Source organism: Rhinopithecus roxellana, chromosome 19 (genome assembly GCF_007565055.1).
Source record: "Rhinopithecus roxellana isolate Shanxi Qingling chromosome 19, ASM756505v1, whole genome shotgun sequence".
NCBI classification, from domain to species: domain Eukaryota; kingdom Metazoa; phylum Chordata; class Mammalia; order Primates; family Cercopithecidae; genus Rhinopithecus; species Rhinopithecus roxellana.
Genome location: NC_044567.1, coordinates 53,262,319 through 53,277,889, shown reverse-complemented (window position 1 = coordinate 53,277,889; position 15,571 = coordinate 53,262,319). Strand labels below are relative to the sequence as shown.

Here is a 15,571-nt window from a genome sequence, read left to right as displayed (position 1 = left end):
GAACTGACCAGGTACGACTTTCTCAGGGCACAATTTCCTCCACCTCACAGGTAGCCCTGCTCTGAGGTAACAATAAGAAAATCAATGTTTATAAAACATTTAAGCCAAAGCAACAAAAGACTGCACAATCGTCTTCCTGAGCCACACCTACAACCATGGTTGATGACTGGCTGGGCTGATGAAGCCTACTGGCTAAGAGGCTGAGAAAGGGATTAGTTAGCTTCTATAACACTTTGTCAGGAAAGTTTACAAAAGGCTTTGAAATGGGGGGGAAAAAAAAGAATCACTGGGTGTCCTAGCCAACCTGCTCTTTGGGTCATCTCTGCCTTTTATGGTCTCTAAGCTATTTTACAGTTCGGTAAGTTGTAGAATACTGGTAGTGATGCACGGGATTCCTGTCCACAGAACTAAACACTGGGTTCTGTGGAAATGTTGCTGATTATTCCTTATGGATACTGATCAATATTCTATCTATTTATAAATGGATTTTAGCATTCCTATTAGTCTACATGTATTTTATGAATTCTCCTTAGAACTGTTTGTAACATCTTACTGGTTCCCTCATTAATTGAGCTAAATAAAAAGTCTGGGCCAGGCGCAGTAGCTCATGCCTGTAATCCCAGTACTTTAGGAGGCTGAGGCCAGTGGATCACTTGAGCCTGGGAGTTCAAAACCAGCCTGGGCAGCATGGTGAGACCCCATTTCTACCAAAAAACACACACACACACACACAAAAACAAAAAAATCAAGGCGGTTGTGGTGGCTCACACCTGTAATCCCAGCACTTTGGGAGTCTGAGGCAGGCAGTTCACTTGAGGTCAGGAGTTCGAGACCAGCCTGGCCAACATGGTGAAAACCCCATCTCTACTAAAACCACAAAATTTGCTGGGCATGGTGGCACACACTTATAATCCCAGCTACTCAGGAGGATGAAACAGGAGAATCGCCTGAACCTAGGAGGCAGAGGTTGCAGTAAGCCGAGATCGCACCATTGCACTCCAGCTAGCCTAGGTGACAGAGTGAGACTCCATCTCAAAAAAAAAAAAAAAAAAAACATTCAGTCAGGCATGGTGGTGGTGCACACCGGCAATCCTAGCTACTTGGGAGGCCAGGGTGGGAGGATCACTTGAGCCTGAGAGGTGGAGGTTGCAGTCAGCTATTATCACAACACTACACTCCAGTCTGGGCAGCAGAGTGAGATCCTGTCTCAAATGAATGAATGAATAAATAAATTAAATACATTAAAAGTATGCCATGTGTTCACTTGTATTTGTATGACAGTCACTATTTTCCTTTTCTGATTGTTGGTAATTATCCTTTAACAACTCACGAAAAAATCTTCTGCTAGACCCAAGGTTGCCTTTCTCTTTCAAACTTCTGTAAGTGATATAACTCAGCATTAAATAAGCTTTTTTTTCTGGGACTCTGAATTGTTCTCAACAATTCTGCCTATCAAAATGAAAACACTAAAACCAATTTCATGTTTCCTATTTCATTACATTGAGTTCAAGAAAACAAAAATTTATAAAGACAATGTGCAAAATGTGTCACCAAAACTAAGAAAATTAAATCCAAAGGAATCTTTTCTAATTCATACAGGAGCTACACGATCTAATTCTATGAAAGAGCAATTCTATAGGCAATTTTAAGAATCCATATTGCCAAAAATTCACACAACTCTACTAACAGTAATACTGAAAACTATCCCAATTATTGAACTGTCACCTTTTCCCAGAGGTCTGGGTATCTCTATTTAAAATAAATCTGTGTAAAGGCTAAAGTACTGTCTAAAAGTTAAATGATAAATCAGCAATTTTAATTAGTCTCAATGTAGTAGCAGAAGCAATAATTTAAGTCAATAGAATCAGACAGACTCCTTTAAAATAACACTGCCACCAAATATGCATTTACATTTTTTCAGAAAGGCAAAACAAAAACAAAACCTTAAAAAAATAAATAAAACTTCTGTGCTTCCTTTTCTTGGTAAGAAACCAGCTCACGTGTTTGTTTTCATTTTTCACTTTTGTTTTTTAGACACAGGGTCTCGGTCTGCTGCCCAGGCTGGAGTGCAGTGGTGCGATCATAGTTCACTGTGGCCTTAAACTCCTGGGCTCAAACAATCCTCCTGCCTCAGCCTAAGTAGGTCCACAGGCACACACCACCATGCCCAGCATTTTTTTTTTATTTTTTGTAGTGACTGGGTCTCACTATGTTGCCTAGGCTGGTCTCAAACTGTTGGCCTCAGGCAATCCTTCCACCTCTGCCTCCCAAAGTGTGGGGGTTACAGGCATGAGTCACTGTGCCCAGCCTAGCTCACAGGTTTGACTGTGATTTTTTTTTTTTTTTTTTTGAGACAGAGTTTCGCTCGTCACCCAGGTGGGAGTGCAATGGTGCAATCTCAGCTCACTGCAACCTCTGCCTGCCGGGTTCAAGCAAATTCTCCTGCCTTAGCCTCCCAAGTAGCTGGGACAAGTGCCTGCCACCATGCCTGGCTAATTTTTCTATTGTTAGTAGAGATGGGGTTTCACCACGTTGGCCAGACTGTTCTCGAACTCCTGACCTCAGGTGATCCGCCTGCCTTGGCCTCCCTAAGTGCTGGGATTACAGGTGTGAGCCACTGCACCCAGCTGAACTGTGGTATTTTAAATCTACAAGTTTTGACACCCTGCCCTCCACTTGGCAAATTTATTCTTTTTAGATGACAGGGAAAAAAAAATAACTAATTAGATTTAAAGGATTTAATAAATCTACCACTTCTGTTCCTATCAGTAGCACCCAGTATTCCTTTAAAATACCAGATCCAGTGACAGTGGTGACTGCCAGGAACGTTAGCCCCCTGAAGTATCAGCGTTTGAGTTCTCTGGGCATTCTGTGGGCCCTGCAGTGGCACTTGTCCAAAAAAGGTACTTCCCCACAGTTGGAGAACCAGACGTGTACCCATGAGAAGAGCTTTTACTCCAACAAGGGGAAGAAAAAATCACCCCCAAACCCAACAGCTCTGGCCATGAGTACTTTCCTCTTGTCTGTCTCTTAAGGGTTACTTTTTGCAGTGCAGCAAGACAGACCAACACCAAACCTGAGTTACAAGCAGCAGATAGTGATGGCTGAAGGGAGGAAGCAGGAGGAACCCAGTGCTCCCCACACCCATTCACATCCCACCCTTGTGCTTCTCAGGCACATGGCAAAAAGCAAATCCACAAACTACAGCTAGATTTTTAAAACCCACTCAATCTAAGGAGGGGAAAAAGCAGGAAGGAGAACTGGGTAGGTAAAAGACACAGGGATAATAACAAAATATTCAAATCAGACCAGGCACAAGAGCTGCAAAATCTACTACCAGGAGAAATGCCCATGAACAGTGTTAAAAATCCACATTCAGCCAGGTGCCGTGGCTCACGAGGTCAGGAGATGGAGACCATCCTGGCTAACACAGTGAAACCCCATCTCTACTAAAAATAAAAAAATTAGCCAGGCTCAGTGGTGGGCGCCTGTAGTCCCAGCTACTCAGGAGGCTGAGGCAGGAGAATGGCGTGAACCCGGGAGGTGGAGAATGCCGTGAGCTGAGATCGCGCCACTGCACTCCAGCCTGGGCGATACAGCAAGACCCCGTCTCAAAAAAACAAATAAGGAAGAGAAAAGAAAGAAAAGAAAGAAAGAAAGAAAGAAAGAAAAGAAAAGAAAAGAAAAGAAAGAGAGAGAGAGAGAGAGAGAGAGAGAGAAGAAAGAAAGAAAGAAAGAAAGAAAGAAAGAAAGAAAGAAAGAAAGAAAGAAAGAAAGAAAGAAAGAAAGAAAGAAAGAAAGAAAGAAAGAAAGAAAGAAAAAATGCACATCCTCACATGCTCCAGGAACAAAAATTCCAAATCTTCAGCAAGTGAAGGAAAAATGCAGAGGGCCTTTGGCAGGGTAGTCTTGGCTTTCTTGGGTGAGGGGAAGGGACAGGGACAAGAAGTTAACACCACCTCCTCCCAGCCCCACCCACTTTGGATGGCAGGAGCCTCACAGCCAGTCATGGCCTTCAGTATGGCTGGAGATGGATGCAATAAAGAAAACGTTTCTGCAGAGGCTGAGCTGCTCAGGGAAGACAGTAGGGAAACAATCTGGTTTAAGTATCTACTGCTGAAGAGGAGCATTGAGGAGAGGAGGTGCAGCTGGGAAAAGCATGTTCTCCCAGGGTCTGGACTCCATGAGTGCTGAGAATGAATACGGGAAACAGGACAGAGAAGAGGCAACCACTGAGAATATAGGAGGACGCACTGCTGAGAGGAAAGCCGAGGAGAACCAGACACAAAGCAGCAAGGCTAGTCCCTTTCAATGTCTGATCATTGCTGGAACATTCCACTTCCTCTAGCGAATCAGCAAGATTCAAATCAGTCCAGTGAGGGAAAAAGGGACACAGAGGACAATAACGAGGCGGCCAACAAGACGGATGAGAAAGAGACTCACAAACACCTTATCACGAGATAAGGAAGGAGCCTGCAGCAAAGATGAAAAGCACATCAGCAATTATTATGTTGACACTAGGAAAAGTGAGGCTTCCTCTAGACACTCAAAAACTAGATCAGCTATATCTGGAAATACTCTTCTTTGTTTTGTTTTGTTTTTTTGAAACAGAGTCTCGCTCTGTCACCCAGGCTGAAAGGCAGAGGCAGGATCTCAGCTCACTGCAACCTCTACCACTCAGATTCAAGTGATTCTCACGCCTCAGCCTCTCAAGTAGTTGGAATTACAGGCGCCCTGCCACCACAACAGGCTAATTTTTGTAGTCTTTTATTAGAGATGGGGTTTCACCATGTTGGCGAGGCTGGTCTTGAACTCCTGGCCTCAAGCGATCCTCCTGCCTTGGCCTCCCAAAGCACTGGGATTATAGGCGTGAGTCACCGCACCCAGCCTGGAAATACCCTTCTTAAACAATGTTTTCAGTCAGTAGTGAAGGGCTACTGACCTGCTGTAGCACCTACTACCTGAAGATAACACAATGGAAAGACAACTGGAACTGAAAAATCGATTAAAAAAAAAAACAGGCCGGGCGTGGTGGCTCAAGCCTGTAATCCCAGCACTTTGGGAGACCAAGACGGGCAGATCACGAGGTCAGGAGATCGAGACCATCCTGGCTAACACAGTGAAACCCCATCTCTACTAAAAATACAAAAAAACTAGCCAGCGAGGTGGTGGGCGCCTGTAGTCCCAGCTACTCGGGAGGCTGAGGCAGGAGAATGGCGTCAACCCGGGAGGTAGAGCTTGCAGTGAGCTGAGATCCGGCCACTGCACTCCAGCCTGGGCAACAGAGCGAGACTCCCTTTCAAAAAAAAAAAAAAAAACAGTAACTTTTTATATTCCAAGAGAAAGAATCCTTGCTTTTCAAAACTTCAGGCTCTCAAATACCTCTAAGTTGTTATAGGTCATTGACACCTAGGCAGATTACAACAAAACCACACAAATTGTTCAGGAACCACTGCCAACTGAGAAACAACCTAAAGTTGAAGACTGCACGCCTCGGACATTCCAAAGCCCAGAGTGTGCTTTCACACAGCTGACTCCTGTCTCTCGAGCACACTAGAGACAGACAGACCCACCACTCACCATCCCTTGTCCATGGTTCAACAAGGAGGTTTTCGGGTCCAGACTTATCTTCTTTTCCTTTGACATCACATGCCTGAAGAGTCAACTGGAGAGGTTTACCTGACCAAAGAAAAGGAAAAGCAAGCTTTAAGCCAAAATATGAAGAACTGGAAACTAGCACACCTATGTGTGGAAACAGAGTCCTGTGGCTACTCAGACTGCCAACTAAAAATCTCTCTGTTTAAAAGCTGAAATAGAGCAGCAATATTAGACAAAAGTTGACACCATCCCTTTGTGCTTTCCTGAAAGAGACAAAGTACAGCTATGTCCCTGAGTGATCCCAAGGACAGCTTTCTAGAACAATCCTTGTTCTGAAAAAAGGACATTATAAGATACAGGTTGATAGCACAGATGGAACATATTTGGGGGGGGTGATTCCTAAGATACTGCTTTGGAACCAATAATTAACTTTATTACAATTGCATTTAAATATAAAATATTTTAGGTCTTGTTTCTTTAAATCATCTCTTCAGGCAAAATTTCTGTTTCAAGAATTAGAAAAATCAACTTTTTCAGAACACTTGGCAAAAAATATATAATTTATATATACATATAAATTATCTTTTGCTATGATGATCTGAAAATGTTCTCCTTTTGTTTTAATAATATAATGAACACCCGTTCACCTATGATGTGACCTAGAACTAGAACATTACCCCATTCCTTCCTATCCACTGCTCCCTGCCTGAACAACCATCAGTCTAAATTCTGTTCAGCTTCCAGACACTACCTGCTATCCCTTCTACCCAGCCATGCCTGCTCTGGGCTGTTCACTAGTGCAACCCTCAACCACCCAAGAAAATAACTTTTCAAAATTTAGGGAGGAAACTAGATTTATAGGACATCAAATGTCTAACTTTAAAATTTAAACAGGCAAAAGAAAAAAAAAATTAAACAGGCTGGGCGTCGTGGCTCATGCCTGTAAATCCCAGCATTTTGGAAGGCTGAGGTGGGAGGACTGCTTGAGTCCAGGAGTTTGAGACCAGCATGGTCAACACTGGGAGAGCTCATTTCTAAAAAAAAATTTTTCAAATTAGCCAGGTGTGGTGGTGCATGCCTATAGTCCCAGCTACTCAGGAAGCTGAGGCGAGAGGATCACTTGAACCTGGGAGGTGGAGGTCTCAGTGTGCTGAGATTATGCCACTGCACTCCAACCTGGGTGACAGAGCAGGACTCTGTCTCAAAAAATAAATAAATAAATAAATAAAATAAAAATAAAAATAACATACAAAGAAGCCATTAAGTCAGTCATATTAAGACAAAGGTAGAAACATCACGGCAGAGGCCAGGTGTGGTAGCTCACGCCTGTAGTCCCAGGAATTTAAGAGGCCAAGGTGGGAGGACTGCTTTAGCCTAGGAGACCAGCTTGGGCAACATAGTGAGACCCAATCTCTACAAAAAATTTTAAAAATTAACTAGGTATGCTGGCATGCACCTGTGGTCCCAGGTACTTGGGAGAGTGATGCAGGAGGATCACTTGAGCCTAGGAGATCAAGGCTGCAGTGAGCTGTGATCATGCCACTGCACTCCAATCTGTGCAACACAGCAAGACACTCTCTCTCAAAATAAGTAAGTAAATAAGTAAAATGGCAAAAATATCACTGTAATATTGCAAACAGGATGAGACCCAATACTATACACTGTGGAGTCCAGGAAGGCTGCACTCGCAAGAGGAAGTGCTGCACTGCAGTCCTTTGGGAGTAACTTTATGGGCTCCTGTGTTGAGAGGGATGATAAGGCCCCATCCTAGTTTAGCAGAAAAATGCTCATAGGAATTACTGCTAGGCCCAAGAGGGGAAAGCGTGGCAGACAGGTGTCCAAATCCTTCAGCGCAGCTATCACGGGAATGCAGAGGGATGCATTCTAAGACAAAGATTCCTTTGCACCGTATCTTGGCTAGCTTCCTCCCTCCAACAGGTAAGAACTACTCCAACCCTGTTGGCCTACACAATGAGACACTTCAGTACTTTACCAAAGATGGCTGTGTTCAAGTGGCCACCAGACCTGAGTAATTCTGCAAGCAGACTGTGGGAGCACAGCCTTGTGGACACTCAAGTGTCCTCTTCTGGTGATACTGCCATCACATAAACGAACCAAAATCCCCCTTCTCCCTGCCAATCCTAGTAAGGTCTGATACTCAGAGGATATGCTCATCCAGGAATCATGGTGTAACTATAACAACCCAAAAAGATGAGAAGATACCAGAAGGTCATATGGCAAAGAACGGCTTTATGATTTGTCCACTGTTGACATTTCCATCACCCCCATGTTTTACCATATTTACCATATTTGAGGAGCAGGTTCTGTCTGACTGACGCCATGGACAGTATGAGGGATGAGGCATCATATTGTGTGTCCAGATGGTCAGTGATGGTGCACAGAGAGCTCATCACTTTGGCAACACTTCCTCTTGCAAGTGCAAAAGCCAGAAGAGTCAGTTCTACCTCTGGGGTAGAACAGCAGCTATAAGCAAAGAGCAAAAACTTTTCACTTCTTAAAAACATGAAAAAATCCAGGTGGCTCAAACCCCATGGAAGTGATCACCACAAGTAACATTAACCTGCCATATGCTTTCTACAGGTTTATCAGAAATATTTTTCAAAATACCTTAAGATAACCTAAGGAAAAATTAAATCAATCCAGAGAGCCAGGGAATGAAAGCCTCACTTCTATAACCTTTAATCTTTAAATATTAAGTAATACCAACAAGCTACTCTAATAGGCCTCTGCTATTAAGAAGCCTTGGGTAATGAGTTGACTTGGCCAGAGAGTTGAGGGTTTATGCTTGAAGTACCAAAAATGTATTACCACTGAATTATACTTCTTTGCCTTTAATTTAAACACATTACACTGAAACGTTAAAAACTGTCTAGATGGCTCAGGGACTGTTTTGTCCTCTAATGCAGTAATGTCCTCAGGGCTCACTGAGGCAGAACTGAGTGTCCCCACACAAAGCGGTCTCTTCTATCAAGCTATCCAGGCGCCCCTTCCTAGTTCTACAGGTAATCAGGCTCCCTGGACCTGCATGTGAAGGTCAGCAGGTTCTGAGTGAGGGAAGGCTATGCCAGTTGGACTTTGAGCCTTCTGTTCTATCAGGATCACAGGACTACTCCCCTTGGGCCCTGCAACACCCCTCCCCCGCCTCCCCAATTCTTCAGGTCAGGTGATATTGCTAAATAATGGAGTTTAGATGAGTGAACTATTATGCCACTTTCTCTTTAGCTACTAAAAAGCAAACATTTTTAGTGGTGACGGTTAAAAGATTAACATATATTTTTTAAAGACTTAACAAGCATATACGCACTCCATTCCTCACAGAGTTTACCCTCATCAGCCTTGATTTTACCTAGTTATCCTTATGAGGAAACTGTCCACTTCTTCCAGCACATTAGGAGAGAGGAAAGTTGAGAAATCTGTAGATCCTGGTGAGAGAGAGAGTGGAGGCATGTGCCGCAGTGCCTTCCTAGAAGAGGAAAATGTAAAATCAGAAAACCAGACTGAATTTAGACAAAAAATAAACTGTTACAAGCTTGTTTTGACTAATCCCTTATAAACAGACAGTGTTCCCACAGAGAAGCTGGCACACAATATAAACTGGCCCCTTCTTTGTTTTGTTTTGTTGTGTTGTGTTTGAGACAGAATCTCCCTCTGTCATCCAGGATGAAGCGCAGTGGCACGATCTCGGTTCACTGCAACCTCCACCTCCTAGGTTCAAGCTATTCTCCTGCCTCACCCTCCTGAGTAGCTAGTATTACAGGAGTCTGCCACCAAACCCGGCTAATTTTTTTGTATTTTTAGTAGAGATGGGGTTTCACCATCTCGGCCAGGCTGGGCTTGAACTCGTGACCTCGTGATCCACCCACCTCAGCCTCCCAAAGTGCTGGGATTACAGGCATAAGTCGCCGTGCCTGGCCTAAACTAGCTTTTTTTGCCCAGGAGTCATAGTGCTAAGTAGTTTGATAGGGTTTTGTGTTTATTTGTTTCTTTCTTTCTTTTAGGAGTTCTACTTCCCTCTGTGGAATAAAGCTTATTCAACTCTCTGGAATCCAGCTTTCATGTTAAGTAGTGTTAGAAAAACTGACCCAAGAGGCAGAACAGCTTGTGGCTCAGTAGAAAACTTATTTTATAATTTGTTCAGCAGCAATAGGGGAAAAAAGAAGAAAATTGTATACCTAGGATCTGAAGATCTATGGCATCTAAAGAGGTGTCATGAATTTCATGTTTTCCTAAACAGATTAGCCCATCACCATCTCCATTCCTGCCATGTTTCTTGGCCTTCCCACCTTCATGTCTGTTTTAATGTTTCCCTTTTCTTGTCTTTGCTTACATGTATCTTTCTGAATCCCCCAATAGCTTTACCTCCTCTAGGTTACCAGTCATCAAAAATGTATGCAACAAATGACTTCTGAGCCCCACTGTGTGCCAGCAACTGTGCTAGGTGAGTGAGTGTACCATGAAAAATTTCAAGGTATTCTGTGAATGTACCAAAAATAACTCAAAATTCTACAACTTAGTCGCTTAATGATAATGGTAATGAAAATCCCTGAAACAATTTCATTTCTACATTTCAAAAGAGAGACAATACAGCAAAGCTAACACTGTGTCAGCTCATACTCTGCCCTAGTTCTGCTCCTGTCTACACAATGAGCTGTTTTTGGGTTGCACAAACATGGCAGCTGCACACAGGTGCAGCTGATCAGTGAGGGCTAATGCACACAAGTAGTATGCAGTCATTTACTGACTGTATTTCCACTGATACAGGCAAACACTTCTGTCCCAAAATATTCTTTTCCTTACCTACTTTTCCTCATTGATATTTTTTCAATAAATCTTTATTTTAAAATAGATTTAGATCACTAATCTTAACAAGGCAGGAGTGCATGAAAATATCATTGCAGATGAACTAGTAAAACTGAGTAGGGACACAAACTTTAAAATCTGTCCATTCTTCAACCACTTGCCACATCTTCAAAAAAATAACGTAAAAACCTCTTCCTTTTCCTGAAAATCCAGTCCATAAGGTGGGGCTGTGCAACGTTGGCATCTGTATGTGTCTGGGGAGTAAGGGGAGTAGTCATGGTGGCCTACAGTGAGGTTTTAGAGCCTGAGCAGGGTGAGAAAGGTATCTTCACAAAGGTATGGCCTAATATGGAATGCAGGCACCAAGTGGGGCAAGAAGGGTGGGCTGGCACAGGCTATAGGAACTCAAGGAAGATAAGAAGGGCATCTGTGCAAGGGTAGCCACAGCAGCAGGTCTGCAAAAGATGCTGGAGCAGGAATGGGATAGGGAGGGTGTCCATGCAAGGACAGGGACAATGGGACACTGGTTACATAGAGGAGAACTCAGTAAGTATGAAAACGTATCAAGGATGATGGGAAGCAAGTTTCTTAGTATCAGAGAAGGGAGTCACAAATAAAGAAATAGGATGGGCACGGTGGCTCATGCCTGTAATCTCTGCACTCTGGGAGGCCAAGGCAGGTAGATCTCCACCTAGAGAGCCCTGATTCAGAAAAATGGCTGATTCCAGGACTAATGCAGGGAACATTCAAGATAAGCCTGGAATATCTTGTGTCAGAACATATGGAAGCATTCCAAGAATAATGAGGCATGTCAAAAGGACACACAAGCCAGACTGAAGGGGTTGCCACCAGCCAACTCCAGGATAATATAAGCATTAAAACTGCAGCTGACTATCATCTAGTGCATAAACAGGAATCCACTAATATAAAGTTTTGATGAGGAATGAGATATTTACACAGTCTCAAAGTACCATCTTCAACACATTAATTATGAAGTGAAAAATAATTATTTTGCAATGGAAAAGTCTGGCAAAAACCACTTTAATCAAGTGATCAAAGTTAACATGACTGCACTAGAATGAGGACTATCTGAAGCTGGGTGCAACCTGACGGGATGCAATGAGAACAAAGCATCACTTCTGTGATATTCCTGCTAGAGATAGATACAAAACCTCAATCTGATCACGATGAAACATCAAATAAACCAGAACTGAAGGACACTCTTTAAAATAACTGACCTGTAATTTTCAAAAGTATCAGGGTCAAGGACATACTGAGGAAAGTCAAGGAAATACTGAGGAATTGTTCCAGAATGAAGGAAACTAAAGAGATATGACAATGAAATGCAGAATATTTCGCTGGATCCTTTTGCTGTAAGGGGCGTGACTGGGGCAATGTGCAAAACTTGAAGGGAGTCTGAGGATGAGATGGTGGCAACGCAGCAAAGTGCACTAATGTGGATTTCCTGATTTCAATGGTTGTCAGTAAATGTTCTTGTTTACAGGAAATACACATTAAAGTATGCAGGAACGATGGGGCACAGGCTGGCAAATTACTCTCTAATGACTGAGGAAGAAATAAAAATTATTTGTTAACTGTAAACTTGCAAGGCTTCTTTAAGTATGAAATAATTTGGTGAGAATACATGTTAAAACAGGAAGAAAGAACAAGGTATGGCCAACTATTACCCTTCAGAACTAGCACTGCAGCAGTGTTATTTGCTAAACAGTTTTACTCAATAGTGCTAACAAATCTCGAAAGATGTCTTGAAAACAAAATATTAGCAATCTCTTTGGCTGATACTCTCATAGCCTACACTATAGGTGCCTATTATCAGTTGCTGAATCTGCACAATACTAATATTTCAGTGCTGCTATAGCTGGTTGTATTTGTCTTATATGTTACTACTTGGTCTTTTTGCCCTAATCATTTTTTTTAAAGTACTCTATATTTCAAAATAAATTAATTTAGTACCCCTGAAAAGATTTCACTCATTAGTGGAAACAGCCCTCAACGGATCCATTACTGTAGCCTGCTCATGTGACTTCAGGAAAGGTCACAACATCTGCGTCTATAAAATGTGGTAATTTTCACAGGTACATTTCAGTGTCAGTAGGTAAAATAATAGACAGCATCTGAAAGTGCTTTATCCAACATCAAATCCTATATAAACATGAGCAATTACTTCCCAATGGACAAGGAACAGGCACAGCATACGTGACCTTCCACAAGACTGGTCCATTTAGTGAGCTGATGAAAAACACTGTAGGAACTGTGTGAGGAGGAGCAGGAAGGTGGAATGGGCACTTTTTCAGTCTGTAAAGTCAGAACGTCAATGAAAGAGAGAAGTGCTGTGGAGCTGAGAGGCACCAACAGGAAACACTAAAGCACCTGAGGCCGAGTTGACTGAGCCACGACGATCAATGATGGAAGGCCGCTCAGTGATACTCCCTAAAGGATGACGGGAGAATGAGGGCATGTTGAGGGGGCTGGAAAATAGAGGGAATGACTTACTGAGTATTGTGCAGCACTGTCTGGACAAAGGCGGGATTTGTCTCCATAGAAGCCGTCACCAGAGATGTCAGCAGAGACCAATACCATATTGCAGAAGCATCTGAGACTGAGACCCCAGACTTCTTAACTCTCTGAAAGCCAACAGCCCTGAGACCATGAATTCTAGTGTCGCAGCCATCGCTAAGACAACGCTTTATGTTAATCTGGACATCTGTCGAGCACAAACAAAAATTCAGTATTGGATTAACTTCTTTAGTTAGGAAATGCTGGGCTCCCAACTAAAAGCAAAATAGTAATAGACATTTTGAAAAGAAAATTCTGAAGATACACTTTGATGACAGAAATAAATAGCATGTGCAATGGAACTACTATGTAATAAATTTGTCAAAAAGCATTGACAAATCTAAGAAATCATAAGAATAATATGTAAAATTAAGGGTGGTTTAAGTCTTTACAACAAAACTTCTTAGGAACTTAGGAGTCTTGAAAAAAACTACACAAAGAACAACTTAAAACAAGCCTGTCTGAATACATGGTAAGAACATTTCTAGAATTTTTCCTAGGATTCTGAAATTTGGATTAAGTTACAGAACAGTAGCCGGCTTATAAGCAATTGTGAGAATTCATTTTTAATAATCAAATCCAAACAGATGACATATACATGACTCACTTTTAAGAGATGTCACAATTTCTTATGTGGGTCAGAGGAGAGAAGGTAAGAAGTTAAAAAAGACACAACTTAGAGAAAAGACCACAATATAAGACAGGAAGCTTCTAATCCACAGGCCTAACTACTTATTTGCCTAGGGGAGAGACACAAAGACTCTACCTCCCCAGGCCTCAGTCCCTTTGAGCAAAGAATACTTCTTTTGGCCCAGGAAAGCATTAGAAGAAATGAGATAAAACATGAAGCATTCCGGCTCCCTGAATGAAATAAGCCCGGAAAGCAATCACAGAATTGTGATTATTTCCAAAATGCTATGTGTAAAGCAAGGTTATAATGGTATAAAATTGGAAACAACCTAAATGTCCAAGAATGAGGGGTGGGTTAAAATTACAGCTTTTTTTTTTTTTTTTTTTTTTTGAGATAAGAGTCTTGCTCTGTCACCCAGGCTAGAGTGCAGTGGAGCAATCTCGGCTCACTGCAACCTCCGCTTCCCGGGTTCAAATGATTCTCCTGCCTCAGCCTCCCAAGTGGCTGGGATTACAGGCATGCACCACCATGCCCAGCTAATTTTTGTATTTGGTAGAGACAGGGTTTCACCATGTTGGCCAGGCTGGTCTAGGACTCCTGACCTCAAGTGATCTGCACGCCTCGGCCTCCCAAAGTGCTGGGACTGGAAGCGTGAGCCACTGCCCCCGGCCAATTACAGCATATTTTTACAACACTAAATCAGGGTGCTTGTGAATACAACATGTTCTAAAAAATTACAAAAGAACATGAAAAGACTATCAACATTTTTGTAAAAAGATATGTATAGATGTATGTAAACAGATACATACAGCTCTTTTTTTTTTTTTTTTTTTTTTTTTTGAGACGGAGTCTCGCTGTGTCTCCCAGACTGGAGTGCAGTGGCGCGATCTCGGCTCACTGCAAGCTCCACCTCCTGGGTTCACGCCATTCTCCCGCCTCAGCCTCCCGAGTAGCTGGGACTACAGGCGCCCGCCACCACGCCCGGCTAATTTTTTGTATTTTTAGTAGAGACAGGGTTTCACCGTGTTAGCCAGGATGGTCTTGATCTCTTGACCTCGTGATCCACCCGCCTCAGCCTCCCAAAGTGCTGGGATTACAGGCGTGAGCCACCACGCCCGGCCATACAGCTCTATTTTTTAGGAAAAAAGGTGTGTATATATGTGTGCATATATGTGTGTGTATGTAAACCATACACACACACACATACACAAATACACAAACACAAGGAAAGGTCTGCAAGGATCCACACCAAGGTAGTCACAGTAACAATCGCTGGGTAGTAGGACTTGAATATTTTTGTTTATATTTTTCTAATTTTCCAACAAGAAAATGGGAATAAAATATTTTTAATGGTCTAGCACAGTGACTCACGCCTGTAATCCCAGCACTGTGGAAGGCCAAGGCGGGCGGATCATGAGGTCAGGAGTTCAAGACCAGTCTGGCCAACATAGTGAAACCCCCGTCTCTACTAAAAATACAGAAAATCAGCCAGTTGTGGTGGTGTACACCTGTAATCCCAGCTACGTGGGAGGCTGAGGCAACAGAATCGCATGAACCTGGGAGGCGGAGGTTGCAGCGAGCTGAGATCGCGCCATTGCACCCCAGCCCAGGCGACAATGTGAGACACCATCTCAAAAAAAAAAAAAAAAGAACATATATATGATATATATATATCATACATAACACATATAAACATACATAATACGTAAATATTTATGTATAAACATATATTTTTTTAATATATATATTTATAATCCCAACATTTTGGGAGGCCAAAGTAGGAGGATAAAGCCCAGGAGTTTGAGATCAACCTGGGCAACATAGTAAGGCCCCATTTCTACAAAAAAATGTAAAGAAATTAGCCAGGCATGGTGGTGCATGTCTAAATCCCAGCTACTGAGACTGAGGCAGGAAGACTGCTTGAACCCAGGAGTCTGAGGTTAC

The 15,571-nt window shown here is 42.6% G+C and overlaps 1 protein-coding gene across 2 annotated transcripts in view; it reads right to left on the bottom strand.

Moving 5' to 3' along the window:
* The window catches only part of ZZEF1 (zinc finger ZZ-type and EF-hand domain containing 1), a 146,469-nt gene that overhangs the window by 96,041 nt on the left and 34,857 nt on the right, over positions 1–15,571 (bottom strand). For both annotated transcript variants that reach the window (XM_010382190.2, XM_030922817.1), the window contains exons 6-9: positions 12,934–13,144; positions 8,966–9,082; positions 7,904–8,082; positions 5,581–5,679 (exon numbers count right to left, since the gene is read on the bottom strand). In XM_010382190.2, coding sequence (XP_010380492.2) covers positions 5,581–5,679; positions 7,904–8,082; positions 8,966–9,082; positions 12,934–13,144 — 606 coding nt within the window. The remainder of the gene's footprint in view (positions 1–5,580; positions 5,680–7,903; positions 8,083–8,965; positions 9,083–12,933; positions 13,145–15,571) is intronic.